We start from the raw sequence: 27,950 nt of genomic DNA, 5'->3' as shown, positions 1-27,950 counted from the left end.
GCAATCCAAAAAGCGTCATACTGATCCAAATCAGTATTTACATGTTTTGCTGTATTTTTCATCTTCTGTGTTACTTGCATTGCATTATTGCTTTGTCACAGTTGCTGAAGAAACTTAAGAGTGGATTGCTGCCTAAGCAGCTGAAGTCAACATCACCAAAAAAGGCTTCTGCAGCACAAGTCTTCTGATGTTTTCCTTATGTGTCTAGTACGCTTTTAAATTAATCTGGTTTTCCCCCGTGTAGGTAAAAGTGAGTAACAAAGCTGTTATGACCAGGACTGCAGTGCAACAGAAGCACGTCAGTTGGTGTTCACTGACATTTAAAATTAATCAGAAAAGGGCAGAAATTTAAAGTATATAATATGAGACAGTATACATAGGAAAACATTTTGCTCCCCTTGCTGCTGAAAAGGGATGTGACTTTTGAATTTTTTGTTTAGTTTCGTGTGACTTTTCAAAAAAGGTACAATTGTGACTTTCTAGATGCAAGTTCAAATAATTCTTCTTACATATCTTTTAAAACATACCTGTGATCAATCACTTGAATTAGGGAAGGAAAACAGGGGGGTTAATTTTCATCTCTAGCTTCTGTATCTAGTGCCATTCCTTGTTTCTTTGGTGTATTTTCACTTTACTATTCAAAAAGGCCTTCACAGAATAGCAGGGTAACTCCATTTACTATGTGAAATCATAAGACTAAATAAACAGCTTTTCAAGGTCCACAACCAACACGGGAAAGCACCACAGAAAGGAGCTAAGTTATCTGTTTTGTAATTGTGCTGAAGTGTACTCTATGAACTGGAAGTGTGCCTCTAAAGAGACAACAACATGCTACCTGGAAGTTGCTCTTTCATAAAAGCAGCAGCAAGAACAGGAAAAAAAGAAAAGGTTATGTCAATGCATGCATCATTACATACTTAAACAGAGTCTTTTCTTTTTGCTCTCACAGAGAGTACCTCTTCCCAGCACTGGTGACATGAAATACTTTTCCTGAGAACAGCACTGAGGATGATGTTAAAGGACTTTTGCTAAAAGCTCTGTCCAAGCAGGACTTGCATTAGGAACAGAGTTTCTGCAAGGTACATTTTGGCCTTGCTGGTAATCATTGTTGTATGATAGAAAGGATCAGCTATCACATACCCAGAAAATAAAGAGATGTCTTTTTTAAGAAAAGTATTTGTAAATAGGAAAATATGTAATTGCATTTTTTGAAAGTATTTTTTTGAAGTACCTACAATTATTTTTTGTCTGGTAGACATCCACACAAGATGATGACAGCAGAGATTCTTTCGTTAATTTGTCTCCATCAGAGGAATTGCTTTCCTTTAGAATTATAGAATTGTTAGGGTTGGAAGGGCTCTGGTTGGAGATGTCCCTACTCCTTGCAGGGGTGTTGGACTAGATGACCTTTAAAGGTCCCTTTCAACCCAAACTATTCAATGATTCGATGATTCTATGGCAAATCAGTAGATTAAGGGAAATAATTAGAAGCACGAAGGCATATTTCCCAAATCTGAAGTTGTGTGAAAATTAACAAAATAGAAAAGATCATGAACTGTGGCAGGTTAAATATAAAAACAATACAACTGGGCAAAAATATTTCTGGAACAATGAACTTCCCCTTCAAACATGAGAACTAACAAAACCTGCCAGGTAGTTTGTATGGTAAATGGTTAATCAAACTGTAAAAAAAAGTAGCCAGAGAAGTAAAGGATAGAAGAAGTATGCAAAATGAATTGTTTGTATTTCTGTTAATTGTGGAAGAAACTGGAACACTTTCTGTGCTAGAGCCCCACTTTATGGGGTACTTACCAAAGGATCTATTTCAGATTAAAAGGACTGTGGAAAAAGCATATCTATAGGGGACATGTAGATAAAATAAATAGTAATATTTCAAAATCGTAAGATATTCACCAAAGACTTCTGAAAGAACTCAAGAATAAAATAAGTTAACTACTAATGGTGATAAAAGGCCAGCTCTGAGGACTGCAGAATTCTAGACGAATTTAGATTGAAAGAAGCCACTGGAGATCATCTAATCCATCCTCCTACTGTACTTGATCAGGGAGTCAGTAGCAGACCCTTAGCAGAACATCAATTGTCCTTTGATCTGTCCTTTCATCTTTCCCATAACCTCCTGAGTGTCTCCTTTTCTGTTTCAAAACAAAACTATGAGCATTTGACTCAGCCCTTTGCACACAGTGCAACTCTCTTCCTCCCTCCTTGCCTTCCTTTCCTGAGTGCTTGTATCCATCCATCACAGCTCTCCAGTCATGTGGGCTATCCAATGTATTTCTGTAATTCCAGTGAGATCATTGCTCTGCAGCTGTGCAGGAACTTATAATTGCTCTTGTTTGTTTACCATGCTGTGTTCATTCCTGTACCGACACTGGAGATGGGCTCCAGTCATGCTGCTTTTATAACAAAGGCGAAAGAACCTTCTCCATGATGCTATCCCCAGATGCTTCTTTGCTGCCCTCCATGCCTTCACTTCTCTAAAGGCTGTAGCAATCCTCTCCTGCTGTACCTAGTTTAAAGCCCTCCTCACTAAGTTAGAAAAGATGCTCTTACCCAGTCTAGTTGGATGGATCCCATCTCTTCTCAATAGTTCTCACTCTTTAAAGAGGCTCCTGTAGTCATAGAACCCGAAGATCTGCCTCTGACACCAGCTACACGGTAAGATGTTAACATGCAGGATATATCCACTCCTACATATACGAACCTTTCTCTTTCACTCGAAGGATTGAGGAGAAATCCACCTGGCCTTTATACCCTTTACCCCTCCCCGAGAGCTCCATAGTCACTCTGCATGTGTCCACCCTTAGGAGCATCATTGCTGCCCATGTGATGAGCAGCAAGGGCTGGATAAACCTCAGAAGTCCCTGCAATATCCTCTCTCTGATCACTCAGCAAGCAGCAGAACTCCCAAAACATCAAAGTCAGGTCAGCAGATGGGTGCTTCTGTCTCCCGCTAAAGAAAGTCTCCAGTGACTGCCACCTGCCAGTTGCCTATGGACATTGCCACTCTCTCTTTTTTTCTTCGCTGAAGGACTTTTCAAGACTGAATGACCAGAAACTAAAATGACAGATAAAGTTCAGCTAGGTAGATGTTAAGTTTTGCCCATGGGGAGAAAAAAGACCTTCAAATGCAAAGTGATGGTATCTGAACTATTACAACCTCATAGTGAGATCCTGGGGTTCTGACGATGATTCATTGAAAACACCAGTTCTGTGCCCACTTGTCAGAAAATGAAACATTTGGAATTTATGGGGAAGCAGTAGAGATCAAAATAGAATACGTTGTACAAGTCCATAATCTGCCTGCCTTTTGGATCCTGTTTGCTGTTTTTGTTCCTCCTCCATCTCTAACTAAGTTAAGAGGAAGGTAATAAGTACAGCCAAAGGAATAGTGCTACTTTCATACAAGGAGGACAACCTAGAAAAGAAGTTACTGGTGTCAAAGAGAACAATAAGATGGTGATCTGTAAGGCTTCCGTTCTTTCATCAGTATCATCTTTTAGCCACCATCAGAGAGAGGCTATTGAGCTAAATGGACTTTAGTCTGCTCCAGTATAGTCACTTTTATGGTTTTAACTTCACATATAAGATAATAAACATAAAAATGTTCTTTGATTATTTGTGTAGGTCAATTTGTTGTTATCAAATAGGATCTACTGATTGAATAGGATATATAACACAAAGCAACTGAAACAAAATTGAAAACATATTTCTAAAAATTTATTTTAATGAAATTAGTCATTAGTTTTACTAATATTTTTTAATTTTTGATTTATTATTTATCACATCTTCTGTTCTTGTAGGAAAAGTACATGTTTTCCAGTAAAACCTGTTTGTAAAAGCTATGTAAAATACTACCCTGTTAATTGTTTCTATCAGTATTTCATTCTGGTTTAATTTTCCTTTTTTTTTTTTAATTAAACTGATGGAATTCTAATTACTGTTTGTTCACATCAAAGTTGCTACCCTCCCACCTTTTTTGACTTTGCAGCTGAATTTGAAAATGATAAAATGAAGACATAGAGGTTTTCAGGGAAATGAAGTTTTTTCAAGTTTAGTGAAAGTTTCTTGTGAGGTAATGCCCTCATTAAAGGAAAACTCTGTCCTGGTACATTCTGTGTTGGCATCTGAATAGTACCTACTAGGTCAGAACACACAATTCAAGCTAGCTAGTACTGGGATAGATTGTCTTTTGCTCAGGAAATTCTTATAAAGGACTTGGAGAGAGAAAAGTAACAAGGTTACTGCATTGATATGGATACTTGAAGAAGAAAAGGTACAAATCTGTATACAGCTAAGCCTCATTACTTTTTATTTTCAAAGTGAACATACCCAGGCCCTCTACCCTATTCTCTTTTTGTTCCCTTGGTACACTGTCACTAATTTCAGTTTTGTCTTCGCTGCTGATATAAGTAGTAAACATAAACTGGCCTTCCTAGTTTGCCGTTTCCCAGCGCTCCTCCTAGATGAAACCCTTACCTGCCAACACAAATTCTGAATTTGTTTCAGAATATTATTTCTGCAATCATAGAAGATCTCATGTCTGTTCAAATACCATGTCTGAACTGCTTCACAATCAGAAGTAGATCAGAGGCCAGTCCTTCATGTCCTGTGGCTGTTTGTAACATCTAAGAATCCTTGTGTTGAATCACTCGGGGTATCGTGAGTCAGCTGTGGTAGGTGTTAAATCAGTATTGGTTGATCAGGAGAACAATACTTCATAAATTACTTTATCTGTACCTGAATCACTGTCCTGACAGTGATTTTTTTTTTTCTTTCCCCACACATTTTAGCAAAATGTCCAATGAAGATAGGCCTGAAGAGCTTCTTCAGCAGAAGATGTGCAGGGTTAGATACCTTCCAACAGTCAGTTATCACTGATGTTAAAAGTTATCAAATATTGGAGTGATTGATGCTGCAAATAGCTAACCTGATACTTTGAGGTGCGCTCATGCAGTCCACCATATGCATTCAGTTGCTTTGTGTTTTTTTTTTCCTATTGACTTGGATTTATTTGTGTATATTAATAATACACATTTAGGTACTTGATATACACTGAAGATTTATATTGTATGTGCCTGAATAGAGATATCAAAAAGAAAATTCTAAAGGAGTTAACATCAATGTTCCTCATTGAGGAGGTCTGGGAAATTTCCGTATGTGCCCTTTCTTTCTGGAGGATGACTCTGAAGAAATGTCCCAAATGAAAGTATCAGTAGAATATATTTTGGGACAAATTAATAAAATCAGTAATTATTCTGTCACCAGGACCAGATGGTATTCACTCGTGTTCAGAAGGAAAAAAGTTCTTTGTGTACCTTTCTGGTAGAAGAAGCAGGATAGCATCAAACGTGGTTTCATCTTTCTCCCTCAGAGCTTGCAATATATTTAGATGTTATTAGCTGCATGATTCTAGCTTTGCTTCAACAATATATTCCCACTGTCCGTTCTTCCAAGAATTGGAGTATGGAGTATAATAGTGATGAGAAATACAAAAAAAAATGTTCAAATATTATGCAATTCCTGTTAATTTTTGTATGCAGAGATAATTTCAGCATTGTCAGAGTGTGTAGAATACCCTGAGGCAGATTATCCCTGTCTTGATATTTTGAACAAATAAAAGAGCAATACTATCAGTTTAAGCCAAAGTGTGACCTTCATTCTGTTTATAAATTGTTATAAAGGGATTTTAAAGGAAGACTCTCTAATGAATAAGTAAAATGTAAAGTAGGAAAATGGAGACCATCAGATGTCTGCAAGCAATTGGGAAAGAATGTTTTAAGTTACAACCCTTGAATAGGATGATAGTGTCCCATAAGCTTAGACATAGATGTTGTGGACACCTTTCTAGTCCATCGTAATGCAATATGAAACAATTTCACTTGAAGAACAAAGGCAATATCTTAAAAATACATATCTTCTGTGTTGTCTTACAGGTGCTGTAGTTTCTTGGACTTGTCAATGATACTGTAAATCCAAGTGAAAGATTTTCTCTGGAGGGCAGTAGAGAATTTAATGTATACTTGAGAAAACAGGAATAGTTGTGTAGAGCAGTCTGGAAATGAGTGGCAGACCCAGGTGTCCTTATTTTTTGTCTGGTACTTTCTTCCAGGTCTGAATATATTGCTTTTGCAGGTACAACAGCTTGTGGTGTAAAAATACGGTATCAAGAGTAAGAATTTGAATTTCATGAAATGTCTGAAGTGTCAAATTGTTTGCCAGGCTTCTAATTTCTAATACAAAACAGAAATATATCTTTAAAGAGCACAAATATCTTTTACCTTTGGTAGAATTCTGAAATAATTTACAATTTAGAGTAGTTATTTAAAAGGCTGTAGCATGGAAGAAAGAAAAAATGAACCTATAAATATCAGAGCATACTCCAGAATCTTTGCCAGTTAGAATGGCACCTTCTGTGCCTACATGCAAATTTAAGTAAAAATATAAGTTGTAGTTGCATTATATAGCCCAGTAGAGCTACCACGTGATGCAAAAGACTTCTTCTGGACTGTCACAAGTTGGTAAAACTTTCTATTTCAAATGAGGAATTATTGCCTTTTATAAAGGCAAGAACATTTTTCTGTGTACTAGGTTTGAAACGGTGTAGCAGATGGCATTCTCGTTCACCACACAGGGATTTTATAAACTTGGTAATCTCCTCCAAAGAAAGGTAGTGAAATGTACATTAAATTTAACCTATATAGGAAAATTATTGTTGCTTACTATTTTAAAACTCTTTAATTAAGACAACTTAAATGGTATCACAAGCTCTTATTAATACAAAGCAATGAAGGAGAAATAGTTTGCTTAAGTGGAAAACAAGGATAATGTTCACTGGAACAGATCTGAATCTTTTTTTATCTTTTTCTTTTTTTTTTTTTGAGTAAGCCACATACGTGCTAGCAAAGGCTAATCCTCAGCAAATGGCATGACACAGCTTGCATCTATATAACTAGTTCTTATCCCCAGCAAAACCAAGTGCCTTTTTGGGAGCCCTCCGCTATGCTATCCCGAGACCGTAAAGTGGCCGTGGTGTGTCCGGCAGAGTGCCAAGCGGTACAGGCCAAGCTATTCCAGGATCCATGGTGTCAGTGAAACACCATGGATGTTCACAGCACACGCCTTACCCTGCTTAGTTTGCTAATCTGGATGTAAAGTAGGAAGGGCCTAGGTCAGCAGATCAAGGATGGTATGTACCGGACAAACTATGCATTTTATGACCCTGTAAAAATCTCTCCAAACAAAACTGATTTTTTAACCCTAAAAATCATTTAGTTTTGCATTCCTGAGAGAAATATTTCAGCTAGTCTTTTAAGTTTCTGCTTATACTTTAGTTTCTTGCAGCCTTTCTCCAGACCAGATAAATGTGCCATCACCACAGAATGATTAGTTATTATTATTCTGTCAGGAATACAGAGATAAAGCACAATTTTCCCTGCAATAGGTTTGGGTCTGGAAATGGGAAATGACAGCTGAGATCTTGTCTGCCATAAGAATCTCTACTCTCTGTGAGGTGTTTGCCTATACCTCTGCTGGTGTCTGCAAGGAAGATGGAGAAAGGATTTATTTTAAAGTAGAGGGAACAAAAGCCAAACAAAGAAAGGAAAGAAGAAGATAAATACAAGGAGTGGGTCTTCCAGAGAACCTATAACTGAGCCTAGTCAGCCAAGAGCATTGGATTTGGAAGAAATGCTAGGGATGGTTGTAACAACGAGAGTGGAGCTACCAATAAATGTGAAGGTTAAAGGAGAGGAGGCATTTTAAGATATAAGTGAAAACATGAAATAGCTGGATAGCTGTGTAGAGAGGAGTCAGACAATTTGAGCACAGGGAAAGTGGCAAAGAAGAGATGAGAAGTCTGAGACTGTACAAAGGGTGAAAGAAAGATGTTAAGACTGTAAGAAAGTAGGGAAGGAAATAGATTTAACAAAATGTCTTTACTGCATGGAAAAGGGGAAAACAAAGAACAGAGATAAGGATAGTTTTACAAGGGAAGAGCCCATCCAGTTTCTGGGACAGATGGACAGAAATAAGACTCTTCCACCCAATGCTCTAGAAGAGAATCTGTAGTTCCTTGGTGGTATCGCTGTCTGCTGTAAAAAAAAAATAAGTAGGAAATGCACTGGCACAGTATCCCATTCTCTCCTAGTGCTGGTCCATAGACAGGACTAACATCTACTGCTGCAACCAGTTTTACCAAGATCTGTGTGCTAGACCTAAAGATGAGGACTCTGCAGATGAATCAATTCAATGTCAATAGTATGACATATTTTTGTGTGTGTGTTTGTTTTTTCTTTTATCTAGGAAGTTAAACAAAACAGAAAGACTTTAGAGCATTCTAAAGGTAGCAAAGTCAAGTACTTAAAAAAATCCAAAGAGCTTGACCTGTCCTAGTAATTTAAACATGCCTATGGAGGAGTCCGACAGGAACAGAGTGGCTGGCATCCATACTATTAAACTCCCTTATTCTCTAAAACAGAGAAGCTACAACCGTACTATCACTTATTAATTATAATAAAGCAATGGCAGTGTTAAATGTCTGATTTGAATATTTACAAAAACCCAGCCTTCCAGCCCATGCACTTCCTGTTCGTTGGCGTCAAGCAGGGATCAGCAGACTGGCAAAGAAAAGAACTGTTCCTGTCTCCTTTTCCCCATAAATCTGTAATTACATAATCTATTTCTGATTTTCAGTTTTCTTAGGAGAGAGGAGGACTTACTTGAGAGCTAATTTGTGTTCTTTGCATAGAATATCTCATTGTGTGCAGTTCAGAAACTGGTAGCTGTTAGACTACAACATTCCCTTTTGCTGCAGTGCTAGTTTTTCTGAGGTTTGGTGTGCTGTGTTACAGAAAAAAATACTGAAATAGTTTCTTCTACACTTACACGTTTGAAGAGCTCCCCTGTAAGAAATTGTATTCACTCATTTAGTAAACAATTCACTATCAAGTACTGTGGAACTACAAAAGTAATAGACCTCAGAGATCAGAAGACAGTAGTCTGAATACCAGTATTAGAAATATTATTAACATATGAAGATAATAAGTAAATAAATTAAAAGGGTCACTAATTTTTATATACTTCAACAATTTACAAGACTTTGCAATGATACAACTCATTGATATGATACAATGATACAACCTAAGAACTATCTTTTCATTAGAAGCATCTTCTAGTTCTTAGTTCATGCTGCATTATTTCTCCTTTTTTTTCTTTATTGCCATGATTGTTAACCAGTTTAAAAAATATTTTCCTTGAATTTTAATCTTTATAATTATTAAAAATTCTGAATACTTTCAAAGACGTTTGTAAGTACTGAAATTAATCAACTTTTTATATCAAGTTGTGTTGACAGCTACTCGTACTGTTATTAATTTCCATTATTGACTGACTTGGGTAGATAGATATGCAGCAAGTTGTTGCTAAATCTTAGTCTGACTAAATATATGTTTTTAATTGTCATGTTTAACTTCTGATTTCAACTGAATCTTGTGTTGCCTGACTTAATTAATTTTTTAATAATCATTTTAAATTGGATGTCTGAGATCATATACCATAAGAACATAATTTATATACTGTAGATGGTAACTATGACACCCCTGTCTGGTAACTAAAACAATTGTTGGATTTTACATATCTGAAATTATGCAAAATTCTATATTTTTATATTTTACTCAGAATTTTGTTCATCAAGTTACTTGCAAGCTACCTTAAGAATTCAATGCCAGATATTTTCGGTAAATTAATATAATAAGGACTGAATAGAAAGGCCTCATCAGCATCCAATGTGATGTGCATGTCTGTTCTGAATGAGGGAAGCATTTAGCTGCCACTGAATAAAAGAACTAAAATCCCAGTGAACGAAAACTACCCCAGTAGATTGTAGTAAAAGTTCTGTAAATTTCCCAGCCATCTTCTCTGCGTTTCTCTTCACAGAGTGTCAGATAATACTTAGATTGCATTGCAAAGCTATATTACTTGCAAAGAATGACAACCCGACGGGAAACCTTCCACCTTCCCCTGAAGAAAAGCCTTTTGATACCTGGAAGGATCAAATGATCACAGTAAGAGAGCATACGGTATTCAGCTGTCAGTGTAATTTATAATCCTGTAAAGACTCTCATTTTATAATTGATAGATGGAAAACTTATTAGATCCTCAAGTCATCCCTTTGTGTTTACTATTTTTTGTCCTTTTTAGTGAGAAAACCCATTACACAGCAGACTAAATGCACACTGTTCCTATATTCCATAAAGACAGTATTTTTATTAACTTTTAAGGAGAAGAAGAGGGAGATTCTGCTAGCCTTTCCGTAAGGACAAGACAGCTCTCAGCATTCCTTGCCTAAAATTGTTCCTTTCTTCCACCTGTCTCAGGATAATTTCTGCAGGGCTCAAGCTAATAATTTAAAGACTTATCCGTATAAACGCAGCAGTTAAGCAGTTCCTCTTAACATTAGGGTTGGATTTAACTATGCTGTTGCTCACTTATTCTTCTGGTCCATTTAGTTTTCTTTCATTGTTTTTGGTTTGTAACTTCCATATCAAAATACATTGTTTATTGATTAAGAAGGGTATTTATTATTGTGAGTTTTTTAAGAGTCTGTGATGTATTATTTATCCTTCAGGAATACATTTGAGGTTTTAATTAAAGAAAATAGGCTTATTACCATTACCAAGAAAGATTTTTTAAACAGTAGAATTTTTTGCATTCGTATATAATATGTATTTCTCCTCATACATGAGAAAAATGAATGAAAAATTAATGGATAATCATCTCCTTATGATTCATTCTAGTATTCGGAAGGCACTGCTAAGATGCAGAACTGTACAACCCTTGTCAGCGGAAATAATAAATGTGTGTGAATTGCTGTGTTTAACTTTCAGGTCTCAATTTGTGGAGCAGGTATTCCTGAGGTAGTGACTAAAGGAATATCTTCACTGTGCTTCAGGCATCCCTTTCCAGTGTGAGCAATGGGAGTTGCCTCCCCCTCTTACCCTGCAAGCTGTGTTGCACCATCCTTGCACCCTCCCTCCTTCTTTTTAGCAGAAATTCTTTCCTTCTTAACTTGTTCAACTTTATAAGTAGCGGAGGGGAGAAGAGGCACCGAGTCAGTGAGTGAAGGATGCAAGTTATGGCAGTGGAATTACAATCTTTATGTGCTTGCCATTGTCAGCATTTGCATGACTTCTGAACCCATCGTATGTAACTACTCTAGACTAGAAAATCTGCACGCAGTTTCAAGCTTGCGAGTTCACTGCAATTCACTTTCAGTTGAGCTATTGCTAGGTCCTCAGTTAAGGAGATTTTTAGGATCTGGGCTTGGCTACTATCCTGAATTTGACTCCCATTGTATCAGTGGACTACATGACACTCTCTTCGGTTTATCACATCCTGGGCAAATACTTAAAACAAAATTCTTTATTTCAGTTTTCTAAAATTTTCTCCATTGATGACATCTAGCTTTACCTTCTTTCAGATGGGTGAACTATAAGCAGTATTTTCCTAAAATATTATTAAAAGGAGTCATGGGGTAGCAGACAAGTTGCAAAGGAGCCTAAATCTCTGGAAGCTTCACAGGTAGAGAATTCCTGACTGGCAGACAGTGTCTGTGTATGGCATGTTCTGTAGCTGGGAAGTGAACAAGTGTAGATCCCTGGTTTCCTCCTCCTCTATTTAAGAGGAAGTGAAAGTTATATTAAGGAGTCCTGCAAGGCTTAACACATATTACTGATACTGGAATCTCCACTGTAATGTTTTTGCATGCTTAACTATTACTGACAGCTGTAATGATTTAATCTCATCCCAGCTCAATTTGCAAGACAGTAGAATCATTTTAAATTAAAATAGTCTCTTATTAAGAGGGGAGGAAGAAAGAGGACGATGGCTGGGAGTTTCTGCATGTGCTCTCTTGGCAGATTCATTCATTTTTCTAACCTCCTAATTGCCTAGACAGGCAGCTGCTATAGTCAGTGTTCAAATAAACGAGTTGCATCCCCACAAAAAGGCAACTTTGGCAAGAATATAATCAAACACAGTAGTTAAACTAAGCAGCATCTTGGGACTAACTTCATTAGTATAGTCCTGAAATTGTAGGGGGAGGAGGGAGGAAAGAAAATTTTAGGAGAGTGAAGGTCATGTTGAAGAAACTTTAAGCTGGTATACTAAATTGGAAATCACCATTTTATCATCTGTGTATATGTTAGTAACATTTAAATAGAATGAAACTTTCTGCAGATCCGGGCAATGTGGTATATTTTTATTCTAGAAGGAGAACTTCTCGTTAAGTATAGAATCTCAGTCAAATGACGGGAATAAAATATCCCTCTATGATGCAACAGAACCACATTTTAAACTCTGCTCTATACATAGCTGATTAATTTATCTTTTTCTTTCCTATTTTACCAAATCCGGCTACTGCAGCTGGATTTCAGATCTGCAGGAGCCGTATGTCTAGGATTTTAACAAAGACGGAAGAAAGCAGCACATTTCTTGACTCTGAATGGAGTTATAGCACCAGTAATTCCAGCATTGTATGCAATACAGGGGAAACTGTATCAGAAGTAGTTGTACCCGCTGTTGGGCAAGTAACTTGTATTTAAGTTGAGTAACATTAGTGCTAGTTTATACCTAGTATCAGCATTTAGGAAACCTTACTCTATCTGCTTGGCTGATAGGTAAAGGAAGGCAGCAGCATTTTGTGGAAAATTGCTGATTCAGTCAGCTAGACCAGGAGAGGGTGCAAGTCTGCAACCTTGATATTGAGGGAACCGCTAAAGCTACTGAGAGTCTAGAAAACTAGTGAAGAAGTTCTGAAGGCAAAGGTTAGACTGAGATATGGGTAACTGAAGACCAAGACCTCCCTGATAGCAATCTTTGAAATATTTTTACTACCACATGCAAGACCATGTGGAAAGGACATAAATAAGGAAAGGAGCTCAAATTCATTAGGAGCTGGGAATATTTTTGAGCTAGAGGGAACCAATAATAGGAATGACATCTTCATTTTAACAGAAATGGAACCAGGCACCTGACACTTTAAAAATATTATTCTATATTAGAGCTTTTTTACGGTTGACGGAAAGCTGAATGTTGCAGAGAATCACATTTGGAACAGTATAAAGAGGGAAGTAATAAAAAGCATACATCCCCAGCTACAGGAGGGAAAAGAACCTGGCAGTAGGAAGTGATGGACAAAGTCTCACTTAAGCTGGAAGTAGAAGACTAGGAAATAAAGGAAAGTTATACATGTTTCCATAGTGTCAAAATAGGATAGAAAAACTAAAAGCTTAGCTTTAAGGAAGCTGAGAAACTAAATGAACCTGAATGGTCATTTTGAAAATACAACAGAAGGAAAACAGTCAGTGGGTAACACCAATTTAAAAACATATGGGAAAGACATAATAGGACATGCAAGTGGTGCTATGTGTTAACAGAACTTTACCATAAAGACAGATTGATAAAGCAGTTATGTCAACAACTCAGCAGTTATATCAGTGTGTTCAGGGACTGAAATGTGCGTTCTAAACAGAATAATAATATTGACATTATAAATATAATTTATTATATTAAGGACTGTATTGCCAATGATCTGAACAGAGTGATTACAGTGACTGTGACTTGCTGTAGTGGATCAGAAATACTCTGAGATAATTTTTCCTTTCACCTTTCTAGTATAAATGTCATAATTAGGTCCAACATTCAGACCACATTTTTAGATCCCATAAAAGACTGCTTTGGGGACCAGCTTCTCAGGAAGCAAAGTAATTTCCTGACTTAATTCTGAGCTATACACAAGGTCTCTTTCATGTTGCTGTCAAGGAGTGTATTGTAACATCAGCCATGTTGATGTTAAAGCAAATATCTTTGATGGAGTAACAAGAGCTGAAGAGTCTTAGTTATTGTTCTTAACTTAGAAAAAGGGCACTACATAAAAAGGAAGCAGCTTGTGAAAAGGAAACAAATTTTTGTATGTGACTGTTTCAAAATACCATATCAGATGCTGAGGCTAAATAAATATTTAAAAGACATGGCTAAACCAGTATGGCTAAAAAGCAGAACAAGATAAGTTGTTAGAAGCGGGAAGGTATTCATGAAAACATGATAGTTGTGTGAAATGGGATTAAAAGGATCAGAACTCCTATAAGGCTGTATGTAACAACACAGTAGAAGAGTCCAAGCAGTATTTAAGAACTTGAAAAAAAAATATGAATATTTTTTCAAATTGCATGCAAGACTGCCACAGACACTTTAGACAATGCAAGTTTAACATTGAAGAAAATAAATTCCTTATAATGTATGGTTGCGCCTTTTTTCCCAACAAATAACCAGTTCTGATGTCAAAGTTAACCCTGTTTTGAACAGGGAATAGGACTAGATGATCTCCAGAGGTCCCTTCCAACTTTCCTGTTTTGTGATTCTGTGATTTTGTTCTGGGAAAAGTGTTACATGATAAATCAAAGACTGCCTCTCATCACCTCATGAACAATTGAACACCGTAACGCAGGTATATACCATCATGCCATAACAAACTCCTGTCTTCAGTCGTACTCTGGAGGACAAAAAAAGTAGATGAAACAGTCTCCTTCTGCTTTATCTATTTGTATTAGTTGAAAGCTTTAACTAAGATTTTTAATGACTTGTAATTTGAGTAATTTAGTTTATACCCAGCTTAATTATAAATATTTTGTTATATGCACGATTAAAGAAAAAGGGTTCTAGCAGAATTAATCTATTTTGGCTTCTGCTTCATATGGAAAAGATTTTTAAGTCCAGAGGGAAGAGAGAGAGAAAAACCTCATAGCCAGAAGAGCCTGCAGTATTTTCTGTTCTGATATTGACTGCAATACATTATGTATCTTCTGTTCTCCCAGTGAACTTGCAGTCATTTGTGTAAATGTTTAAATTATCTCAGACTTTCATTGTTAGGTGAAAACAATGTCCATACAGACTGCTCTTTTCTCTCTTCTGAAAGACTTATTTCTAAAATCTGTAGTAGTAATGAGAGCTCCATGAGGTCTAGCCAGTAGCCTTGGGCATGAGGCTCTCCTCTAGATGTGGGTGTCTCACCCACATCATCATCATCAGGTCACTTCTACACCAGTTATTCTAAGCTCTTTGTGTTCTTGAAAAGATTTTTGTTGTCTACCAAGACAGAGGAACATATATGTTGCAAATCTCAGAAAAGTAAGTAATTGTGAGATTTTAATTCTTTTTCCACATGACAGTACTCAGGGTTGCTCAAGGAAACCTAGCTGTAATGGTGACTGAATTTCAGAGAGATGAGGTTCACTTTTTAAAAAAAAAATAAAAGCTTTTTAAGGCAATTTACATGAAGGACATGGGATTTCTCGTACCAGAAACCAGCTACTTCCTAAAATATTAGAAAGGTATGCAAAAATTAGAAATAATTTTTTAAAAAAAAATCTATCTAGTATTTTTGCTTGACCTTTTGGTTCTGAATGAAGTATGACAATTACTTTTTTCTGATCCGATTAGTATTTTGGAAGTTTGTGAAACGGGGAAAGATAAATTAAACTGAAAGACTGAAAACAAAGTTCTAAAAACATTTTTTACTGTAAACGAGATTCAGAAGTACACAGATATTAGATAAATAATCATTTTTAATATAGCACGTCATCCTTTGCTGTCAGTGACTACCTTTCAGCTATAGCAGTGGTACTTAAAATGTGCAAAGCTGTTAATTGTGACCTTGTAATCGTTATTATGTAAATTTGCATTGCAGGGTATGCAAACAGTTGACTAGACCATATCAATTTCTTTACTGGTTTCCACAAATTACGCTGCAGGGATCCAACTCTTTTTAGCTGATGACATTCGTTTACAATTCAAATTGTAATATCCTATATAATACACTAATCTCAGCAAAGCAAGGTTGGGCAAGATTAAATACAATATGTTGGAACAAGAGAGATTTTGAAAGGAATTAGAAAATTTACATTTAGTCATAAGAGTTTGCATTTTCCCTGACTTCCTGATTTTGTCTTAAAAGCTTTTCCATATGGATTCCAAAAGTTTCCCTTCTTTTGTAATTTTTCTTTGAACAAGTTTTCCTCAACTGTTTTTTCTCTGTCAGGAAAATACTCCAGCTGTACCGATTTCCTGTTGGTTAATCTGTGGACTGCTTCTGTCATCCACGAAAATAAAATTGTGCATGCCTGAATGCCACCAAAGTGTGAAGTCTTAATGTACTTCTCGTGTTCATACCATATAATAATACCCACCTAGCTCGATGCATTATATAAAAACAACATTCATTAATGTAATGTTCCGTGAAGATCACAAAAGTAGTTCTCACTTGCCTGAGCTGACAGGTTGTTTTATTTCAGTTTACAGTTTGTTTATCATAGCACGATAATTTACTTTAAATGATTAAAATGGTCTTTCTACTAAATTGTTTTAGTTTAGCACTATCACCTCATTCATTCCCACACATACTCTGAATTTTCTTCCATGTGGATGAATATACTTCATGTAAAGAGAAAACAGTAGAAGCACTGCTGACTGAAGCTCCCTTTCAAAAGAACGGGTATGGTACGAGCATCAGTGGTGCAAGTTTCTTCAGGAAACCTCACCAGTTCTTAACTCATGACTTTAAAAGGTTCTCTTGAGTGCTAAACTTTTTCTCTTTTTGATGAAAATCCCAACATATTTGGAAACAGTCCAAAAATATAAAATGCTAATAATTATATTATTAATAATGGAATTACGGTTGGTTATTAGTATTAACCAACTAAGTAGTTTCATATTTGTATCATGCCTTCTGAGAGTTTATTATTATTAGTTGTTTTATGACAACATGACAAAGTACTTGAGTAATGCAGTTCTGAATTGTGCATAAAGAACAATTTTATTTACATTCAAGAAAATAACATAGCCATTCATAAACAAGAACAGTGAAAACATATTTTTCCAATTGAAATAAACTGAAATTGCTTATTTTAATTGAAATAATATTCTGTCTTCAGTAATTCCTACAGGTAAATAATTCCTGAAAATAATGTGATTAACAACCTTCTGCTCAGGTTTGCTTTCCCAAGCAGGCTTACTGCTAAGTTTGCAAATTCTTTCTCCAAAACAGAGCTGTCTTAATTGAATATTCAAGAGCTATCAGAATAGGTTTTTGAACTTTATGCTCAAACTAACCTAAATCCAACAGTAACATTATTGATGGACAGTTTTTCAATATCGAGGTATTAATATAAAAATCTCCTGGACCTCTAATCATGGAAATCACAGAGGCCAGTCTCCAAGTGTTGCATGTAAAAGCTGGAACAGATCCCAGGAAATGTTCTGTCATGGCTACATATTTTTAGAGGGCAGCTTTAGAAACACAATGTAAAGAACATACAGCACTTTCATTGTCAGCTCACATGTGTATTCTACATGCATTAGGTGCAACACTTGAAAGTAACGCCTGAACGCCTGAGAAAATCTCACATGGTTCAAAATATCTGCAGTCTACAAGTTAATTCACAAGTTATATCTAGCATTTAAAATCTTTGACAAATCTTTTGGCAGCTAATTAGCATTCAGTATCTGTTTTAAATCAGCAAATGAGCAAGAAGTAATTGGATAAAAATGGATCCAAGTAAAACAGATCATGACAATTGGAAAATACTTTCAAACAGCAAACAACCATGATAGAGCTTGATCCCATAAATTATGGCCACGTATACAAAAATCTGTAAGGAGTATGTGAGTAGTCAAACTTAATCCTATTTGACTTATGATTGTGTGGGCCCTTGGGTAGGAACACAAACAAATTTCACTTCCAAGTAAGTAGAAGATTTTTTTATTATTATGGTACAGGTTACATGATTCAAATAATACATGTTTTCATGGCCATTTGAATGATGTCAGAATTTTTGTTCTGAAACTAAATTGCCATTTTATCTACAATATAGTTTGCCAAGACTCTTCTTACTCTCTGTAGTTTGTCACTGTGTGCTGCTTCCTTGTAAAAGAATATAAAGATAAGAGTTACCAAAGTCACTGTTCATTGTGCAGAGTTCTTGCTTCTCCAGCTAACTTGTGTACACCAAGGTGTCTAAGTAACCACTTCCATTGGAGTCCATTTAGTGTACTCCTACACAACCAACTTAGAGTTTCATTGTTATTCCATTTAGAAATCACATTTTTGATCAAGATCTGTTATTTTTCTTTTAAGAGTCTTTCTTGAATCCTGGCAGACTTCACCAGCCAACTATGACATTTGCCTCTCCAGGCTTTCCTTTCAGCCCAGCTACCTAAGCCAGCCCAAACCTATAAAGGAATTTATCTCTAAATCATAGAATCATAGAGTGGTTGGGGTTGGATGGGACTATTCTCCTTTGTGATTTCAGCTCATGAACGTGTAAGTCAGTAATGCAGAAAGTTGATTCTTCCAGAAGAAACAGTCCGACAGTATCACTTCTTAAAGGATTTCCCTTGTAATTATTTGGTACTGGGCCACTAATTCACTTTAAAATAATGAAATATTATATTAAGTAGAAAAGTATAATCCTTTTCAAAGCAGTCAGATGTCTAGGCCATTTAGTTAGTTACCCATTTGCTAGGACCAAAGCAATTTTCGGTAGTATTAATAATGCTCAGGAACAACAGAACTGTTTTCTGTCAAGAAAAATAATTTGTGGAGAGAGCAACACTGCAGTGGGAAATGTTCCCTGTGGAATTTCTGAAGGGCTGAAAATAATCACAAAACTCATAGGCTTTTTGGTGAAATGCATAATGTATCTTCACCTCACCTCATTAAACAGCAGTACATAATACATTATGTATAAAACCCTCAACTCACATAATAAACATTTTACAAGAGGGTGAAACTGGAACAGAGGAGAACAAGAATCAAAAGAATCCTGTCTTCTTGTTAAATGACATCCTTCTGGAAAAAATTCTGGTTGGAATTAATTTGACCCAATGCTTTTGTCTAAAACATGTGGGTATGTACATCTGAAAAAGTCATCCCTGGCTCTCTTTATTTCTCTTTATGGAGATAACTTAAACACATTTAAGGTGCACTTCATTGGATGTCTAAAGTATACATCTAAAATAAGTCAGATAAATAATTCCCATCAGGGTAGGTTTATTGCCATTGACCATAAAGTGAGTCCAGGTTGACTGGCTCAGATATTGAAGGCTAAATTGTTGGTATCTAACATTGCAGGATGAATCCCAGCCTCAAAGACCACTGCAATGAGGCTGACATAAAAACGTGAAGATCTGAGAATTCATTTTCTCTTTAACAAATGGTGGTTTTACTGCAAAATTTTCCTTGAAGATGTAGCAGACAGCAACACAAGGAACAGGCAAAGCTTAGATGCCACAGCTAAAGATTTGTTGTTGAAGTCTCAGCTAACTTCATGAGACTGTGCAGTTTCTGAAGAATGGTCTATTTTCCCACAGCCCTATTGAAATAGCCTTTTACGTGTTCTTAGAAGAAGTGGATGTTATTTGTCTTCTCTAAAAAAAAAAATGCAGTCTATCTCGTGAAGGGGGCTTCTGTTACTACACAAATTTCTGTAGCAGTCATCTATCTTGTTTTTTGTTAGGAAACTCAGAGGATACCCTGTGTTAGGGTATTAGATAGTTGTACTGTACCTGAGCAAGAACTGCACGGGTTATTTCTCAAAGTTTATCTGTTGGTGTCACCAGGTAACAGTTACTGCACTCTATCCCATAAGTTATAGTGTTCAGGAGCAATCTGTGTTGAAGTAAGGGTAAAGGTTTCTCTAAACATTTTGTGAAGCCCATTGTATGTATACATGTCCCAATTTGTCTTGCTTGGCAGAGCATGGTAAAGTAGGTTTAAGATAAAGGGCAACTTCTATGTGAGTGATATGGTTTGTTATACAATGTTTCCAATGATTGGTGGGAAAACAGAAAAAAAAAGTAACAACTCATACGTAAACAGTATCTTGTAATCAGTACTAGGTGCTTGAGTAATACATGGAACTGAAAAATTTGTATTGCGTTCTCTGTCTTGTAGTTCGATAGGAAGCTACAGGAACAAAAAATGACGTGTTTCTAAAGGTGAGGGTTAGAACTGAGAGCCACAGGCTTGTTACAGAGACAGGATGGTTCTGCAGGAGACTTGAAAAGAACTTCTTTAACAACTTGCAGTAATTCAGCAGCTGGGCAAGGATGTAATTTAATCACATTTGGAAAGTTGTGTATGCAGAGCACAGGGATCTCATTCCCAGGAGTAAATTCAGAATTGAGAGGAGACCCTGTTAGAAACCTGTCTGAAGGCACTCTCATTTGGGAACAAACATTATATTGTAGGTTTTGGTTGTAAGATGCCTGTGGCATACTTGGCTCATGGGACATATTTGAACTTCCAATACCTATTTTCTTTTTGACATCCATGGTTGGATTTTTTTGTTGTTGTTTTATGTCAGTAGAAATGAGACAGATGTTGGCCACTGTTCTAGATAAGCAGCTTCAGCTGCTGAGATTTTGTTATCTTGGCTGAAATTGTAACCTTTAATGAGTGGTTTGAATTGTTGGTGCTCTCTGTGCTGTAAAGGTGAGAGAGTTAGTGAATATTCTCATGTTTTAAGGAAGTGCAATATGGTAAGATTTCTTTAAATTCAAAGAATGCTTCTTTAAGAAGTAAAGGAAGTAATTTAAACCCAGTAAGTAATGTTTTTATTACTAATACATCTTTAAATATGAACAACTCATAAATTGAGAAATCATTATTTCCTTTACATTATTAAGAACCATTTCATTTTTTTATATACAGATTCTGAAGCTTAACATATTTTGACATTCTAGTGGTACACAGTTAAGTTTTGCAACACAAAGAATGCATTTATTACTGAACTGAGGAAAGACTGTAGAATTATTTTTAAACCTGTACTTACAAGGTACCATTACCACCTGTAACTATTTTTACAGTAAAATAATATTGTTCTTTGAGCCACAGATTATTATATGATCCTATGAAATATTTGTGATGGGAAAATTAGAATATTATGAAAACTGGGAGGAAAGTGTTACCATTTAAGCCTCCTGAAAATGGCAGTTGGTGCTGTTCATACATTAAAACATCACCTTTTGTACCAAAAAAAGTAAGATGTAAGTGTAATCTGAATGGGACATATTTTTAATTTAACTCAAACAACTAAGCAGTCTTCTTTTCTTTTTTTTTTTACATAGCAGATGGTACGTGAACAATACACTACAACAACACCAGGCACTAGCCTAGAGAGGCCGAAGAACGAATATGTCTACAAAATTGGAATTTATGGCTGGAGAAAGCGTTGCCTCTACCTGTTTGTTCTCCTCCTGCTTATCATCCTAGTTGTGAATTTTTCTTTGACAATTTGGATTCTTAAAGTGATGTGGTTTTCTCCAGTAAGTGTCCTCTTTAGTTTTCCATTCTTTACATATTATCTTCTCTGCCTCACCACTTTACTTATTTCGTATGTACATCATCTTCTCTGCATGTAATAGATAGTTCTTTTTTCTTCCTTGTCAATTGTAATTTGTATTTTGGTTGAAAGAAGACTAAGAACCACCTACCTTCAAACATACTTACTGATCTGTAATTCCTGTATTGGTAATAATCTTTAACATACTGGAGTTGTTGATACCTTATATTGAAGTGAATCCTAACCATTCTAAGATAATATGTTTTACTGTTGTCTCATAGTCTCTGTTTAGTTTACATTTTATAAATGTGTTTGCTGTAATTTTATCTCATACAGAATTCCTTAGTTTTAAAATATTGCTGACAGTTTCTGTTTTTTCTTAGCTTCCTTCTCGTGTTTATCAGCATCTAAAATTTAACAATTTATTTGCCTAATTAATTACAGCTCAGAAGTAATTATTACTACTTCGTCCTTGAGGCTAAGCAGCTATATTACTCAGGAATAAATTTAATAACTTTCCACTGTCATATATACTTTAATATTTATAATGTAATTTGCCATGTAGTAGATTAAAGGATAACTTTCAGAAGTCTGCAAGATTTGGCTTTAGTCAGAACGCAATAAAATGCATCAGTGAATATTTAAACTAAGCTAATTTGTTCCTAACATGCAGTCATGATACACAGATTATTTGAATAGACGTATTGCAAGAAAAACAATAATAGTAAATTCATACAGGTCTGCCCCTGCTACTGAAGAAAGTGTTATATTAAAGTTCCCATTATCTATTATCATTATGCCTCTGTCACTAAATGAAGGGTATTTTATCTTCATAGCAGTGTTTCTATGCTCTACTTTCTCTTACTATAAAGAAAGTAGGTTAATTTTAAGTAAGTGCTGCTTACTAATATAATTACTACTGCTTGAATTCCCATCAAGTTTCTTCCTCCATATAAATTATTTTCAGCACTGTTACTGTCATACAGACTACAATGCTGAACATCTTAGATCACATATAATTTTTCTGTTATGCAGTTCACATGGAAGATATGCACTTAGTGACTGCACATCATGAGTTACAGGAACATGAATAACTGTTAAAATTGTTTTCTATATGGCTCAGGTTTATATTTTTAAGGAGTTTTAAAAATAATTTTCTGTTGCTTCAGTTTCACTGTATGAAACTGAGTATTTCTTCTCCAGTATCACTGAGGACTAAAAAAATAGCATCAGAAACTCGACTTCTAGAAACTCCCATCTCCTACTAGTTATCTCTGAGGAAGGCATCAAATGCCTTGATGTCCTGAGGCACAGTGTCCTGTCTTGTCAGCAAGAGCAGTAGAATAACAGCTCAAGTAGTGCAGGCTTACATTCGTTCACAGAGTGGACTATGAATGCTGTGATTATAAGGGTTTTCCTAATTCTCTGTTAAATAATCTGTATTCCTGACATACTTGGTTAAATCATGACTTAACTGTAATGCCTTCATTCATTTGGGATAATTTTAGGGGAATATCTGTATTTCAGCTAAATATCAGCTTTAAGATCTTCTGTGCGAAGTACAGGTGTATGTCACAATCCTCAGCAAAAGTATGCATGAGGTCATTAGGAACGGAGAACTTTTTTTGCTGAGTATTGATTTAATAGAGTATATCTGTCAAGATAAGAAGTAATTCTGAACATACCAGAAATATCATCCAGAGAAGCACTGCTAACTTCTAAGAAAATCCTAAGAAAAAATATAGGGGTTAGCTGCATGTTCAAAGTCTGGAAATATAATTGAAGCATCACAGTCCTTTCCTGTGTCTAAGGAAATACTGTCTGTAAAGAATGAGGGTAACAGTCATAGAAATTAGCAACGCTATCATCAAACCCTTTTTCTGATGGAATTTATGCCTCCAAGGTTTTGGTTAGTGTTTGAAAAAGAGAAATAACAATATGTTCTCAGGAGCAAATTTTTAGGGTTCTTGAGTTCCAAGCTTGACAAGTATTTGCTTTTAGTAAATCAGTTGATTCATATATATCCTACTTATCCAATAAGTAAACATACCCATTATTGGGAAGAGTTTAAAAGTAAATGTGAAATATTATCCTATGCAGCCATCAGTTACTTGGCAAATATTAGTCTGTCAGCTGTGATGATGCATTTTATATTTATTAATTATGTGTTCTAGGTCTATTGTGTAGAGATTATACTAGTTATTATGTTTAATATTAATAATAGACATTGCATTTTTAGCTAAATCTTTAAAAGTATTTGGTCCTAGTTTTTTAAAAAATACATTAAAATGTTATCCTTGTTAACAATATTAGAACATTAATAGCTAATAAAATATTAACAACTGTTTTTTTGTAAAATAATACAAGAAACAAGTATTCTTTCTAAGGTTGATAAATATATTTAGAAAAAACAAGCTAAACATTTTAAAAGGTATTTTTATAGTACAGTTCTGAAGAGAGTTTCTGCTCGAAGAAAACTTTAAACATAACATCATTATAGTGTGTAGTTTCATTAGGAAAAGAGTTTTGCAGTGTAGTGCATAGTGCTGTTGGTGCTTTAGTGATTGATTGGCATAGTTCTACAGTGCAGCCCTTTCATGAGCCTGCTCAAAGTTGACAAAATTGTTATTTAAACCTCAAAGTTTCTTTAATAGGATTATTTTTTTCTTTTTCTGTAAAGCATCCTTAAATCTTTCATTAAATCATAACTTGCAGTATACAAAAATTACATGCTATGTCTATTCATAGGTCCAGATTAAAATAATAATGAAACTAAGAGCAGAGCTTCAACAAGCTCTGGCAAAGGATTAATCCATGCATACGTCTTCTGTCTCAAACAAAAATAACCAGATAGTGTGATAAATACCAGCAAACAAGCTAAGCTGATAAAGGAGAATGTGAAGCTGACATAGACATGCTGCAAGATTAATAGATTTTAGTCTCCTTGTAGAAATTTGGAAGGATTATGAAAGACATAGGCTTTTTTAAACTCCATTGTTTGAGAGGCCTTCAGCATTAAATGAATATGACTAAATTGAACAGAATTTCGTTTCATTTCATTTCCTAAAATCTAGACCAAAAGGGAACAAGCTGAACAGAGAATATATTCCTTTTCTTATACTGCCCCAGTTACATAACGTATGAGCATCCCCAAGTTGTGCAGATTGATTTGCAAGTGTCAGATATGTCTCTGATATTCTTTGTCTCTTTTTCTTTCCTGGAGTTTGAGGGGACAGAGTCTCAAGTTTTTTAGGGGAGTGGGAGAAGAAAGCTGTGGATTCATTATGTTCAGCTGTTTTAGAGAAGACAGGGTCAAATAATTATGCCTTGAGCTTGGTGAGTAAGGGGAAATAGAGTAATTAAAAACTAGAATTAGTTTTGCATGAACATTAGAAAGTTAGGAAAAACTGGAGTTTGGGTTTTTTTCCCTGGACATAAAATATCAAAATTTTGCATGAAATGGAAATTTCTGATTTTGTTTTTAATGTATTGAGGCTTTCTGATAACTAAAGGGGACTGCTACTTCTAAGAATTTAGAAACTAAGAATCTTAAGAGACTTAGGGCTGCAGGAGAGCAAGGATGTCAGAAGTCCTGTGACCAATTCTGAAGGAGCCAATAGGTGTGAAAGGGGGGAACTTTAACATCTCTGTCATCTGCTGAGAGGACAAACATGGCAGGATGGAAGTAGTGGAGTTTCTAGAGGGTGTGAGGGATAACTTCTGGGGATGTATACTGGATGGGACAACTAAGGGTGGCACACAGCTGGATCTGCTACTCATGGGATCCCATGTGAGGCAGATCTGAAGGGTACAGTTACTCAGGAAAGCTTGCCGGTCTTTAAAGACAGTATCCTCCAAATGCAGGAATGATCTGTCCTGATACATGGGAAGATAAGTAGCCTGGCTTAGCTAGACAGGTTACCTGTGACAGAGCTGCAATGCAAAAAGCAGCGTAGAAGAGTTGGAAGCAAGGACAGGCTACAGAGAAGAAATTTAGAAACATTGTCTGGGCCAGGAAATGCACCAGGTGTCCTGTGTCAGGAAAGCCAAAGTTTAGCTTTAGTTAAGACTTACAAGAGACAACAAGGACAACAAGATGGGCTGTATTGTACTCTATGTGGAGGCCAGTAGTAAGTGTTGCAGTGGTCTATCCTGGGACTGGTCCTTTTTAACAACTTTATCAATGACTTAGAAAGGTGACAGAATGCTTGCTCACTAAGTTTGCAGATTATACCAATTGGGTGTACCATTCAATACTTTCAAAGCTTGGGCTGACATCTTTCTAATTGAGACTGTTTCAATTTATATGGAATAACTGATTTTTTGTTGGGCTGGGGATAACACATGCTTTAGCTGCCAGATGATTACAGCACTCACCTTGGTGACAGAAGCTTCTGTTGTCACTTCTACTCCAATTAATATTTAATGAATTTATATGAAGTAGAACAAACTAGAAAAAGAGAGAGTGAAAGATGCCCAACATCAGAGGTACTATAATCTGTTGGTTAGAGCATGGATCTCTGGGAGAAGATATGAGATCAGATTTTCCCAAGGAAAGAAGGAATTTTAATGTGGGAGTGCAATAGCCCAGTTAAGTCCTGCAGTCACTTGTTCTTAAGTAAAAGGACATCAGTACCTCTTCACATGGCCACTCTTGATACTTGGAGACTTTATTCGTAAGATGGTCACTTAGGAAATTTTGATTATGTTCATGTCCAGTGGTGATCAGATAATTTAACTGCAAGAGTATTAGTATGCATAGATCTGTTGGACAAGTGAGGAGGAATTTTGCAGATCTATATTTTGGAATTAGATTCTTAAATTATTTAAGTATCTCCCCTACTAGTTGCCCAACATACAAATTGGTATTGACATGACCGTGGAAGGCTGCATGACTGGCAGACAATTCATAAAAGTTGGACAGTGTTCAGCTGTTCTGTATAAAAATGTTTCATACCACACTGGTATCTGAAAGCTTTACAGAGATTAGCTGCTCAGTAGGAGGCATTAAAAAGAGGTATTTGGCTTCTCAGTTTGTTATGTGACTGATATAATTTCACAACTATAATATTTTGTTTGCATTGCTGCAGACTAGTGATTTCTGAGGTATCTTGGAGGTTTTTTTGCATTTTTACTTTTCCATTATCTTTATATTCCTCAGAGGAAACTAAGTTCATGAGACTGGTTTCACATTTTCTCCTGAGTATAACAGGCTTTAGCTATCCTATCCTGCTGTCTCACAGAGAATTAGTACTCACATCCTCAGAACTTCACCCATAATACTGATCCATTATGTCTACACTGTAATCAGTGAAGACTTGGACCAAAACTTTTAGGTCACTGTTGAATTTCATAGATTGTCATGGAGTACTCATGTGTGAAAAATGCACCTGATCAGATGATTACCCTTTCTGGTGCAATAGGAAATCGTGTTCAGAAACCCCACGTGAATTCAGTTATGCTGCATTACCATAACGCCAGGAACAGTCATGTGCCAAAGATTATTCCTAACTTTTTTTAGCCTCTGATAGAAAAACCCGTGTTTCCATGGGTTTTCATGGATATCACATGCCAATTTATTTATATTTAATTGTGTAAGAAAATGATGGAAAGCTAACTATATATAGTTTTGCAGCCAATGGCTATATGTATACATTAGTTGGCTGATAATTATAGTGGTCTAGATCAGTATATGCATTTTATATAATGAAATAGTTTTATATAATCAAATACTTACATAAACAACTATGTAAGCACTTGAAAGAAATCAGGCATCTAAGACAGAGGGGCTTACTTAAGGAAATATGAAAAATATGAAACTAGGAATGTGATGAATTAAGAAAGCAAAATTTTAACTGAAAATTAAGCGATACTTTCTGACTTTTCTTACTTACTTACTAGACTGTGTAATAGCATGCCTTATTAAATTGGAGATGCCCAGTCATTTGGAACATTTAAAATCAGACTAGACAGCAATAAAATTGTATGGTAAAGAACACTCATTCACATCAGACATACACTAATGAACTTGTACAGCCTTTCCGTGCGTTTTATCATTGACAGCGTATGCTCTGTAGAATTAGTTGCCATTTGGAGAATGTTACACTTTTAAATACTCATATAAAATAAAGTATTTATTTAATTATTCACATATTCTAATCCTAAATTTACTAAAATATTTTCATGTCAGAACACCAATATTCTATAGTTTCTACTCTGAATAATCCTGAACAGCTGTATTTTGCTATTTTTCCATTAAGTTAAATATAACTTTCCTCCAATTAGGCCACAGTTATTCCGATTGTCTCTATCAGACAGTGAATATTTAAATATATTATGCAAAAAGTAATAGCTGAAAAGAAAATCATTGAGATACTTGCCACAGAAAATCTGTTACCAAAGTGTGCTGGTTTTTTGTTGTGGGGGGTGGGGCTACAGTGGCAGCTTCTGCGAGAAGCTGCTGGAAGTTTCCCCTTTGTCCACTGGACCCGGCCGGGTCTAAGGTGGACCAGCTACTGGCCAGCACCGAGCCAA

At 35.8% G+C, this 27,950-nt stretch overlaps 1 protein-coding gene across 5 annotated transcripts in view; it reads left to right on the top strand.

Annotated features, from left to right (window-relative positions):
* Nucleotides 1-27,950, top strand: part of SGCG (sarcoglycan gamma) — a 137,393-nt gene that overhangs the window by 48,699 nt on the left and 60,744 nt on the right. For 3 of the 5 annotated variants that reach the window (XM_086739520.1, XM_086739516.1, XM_086739519.1), the window contains one exon: nucleotides 21,205-21,399. In XM_086739520.1, coding sequence (XP_086595646.1) covers nucleotides 21,205-21,399 — 195 coding nt within the window. Of the gene's footprint in view, nucleotides 1-21,201; nucleotides 21,400-27,950 lie in introns of all 5 variants that reach the window. The other 2 variants (XM_086739517.1, XM_086739518.1) reach the window with 1 other exon arrangement.

The sequence above is a fragment of the Chlamydotis macqueenii genome, chromosome 1 (assembly GCF_036417535.1).
Source record: "Chlamydotis macqueenii isolate bChlMac1 chromosome 1, bChlMac1.mat, whole genome shotgun sequence".
Taxonomy (NCBI): domain Eukaryota; kingdom Metazoa; phylum Chordata; class Aves; order Otidiformes; family Otididae; genus Chlamydotis; species Chlamydotis macqueenii.
This window is presented reverse-complemented; position numbering and strand designations above follow the sequence as displayed.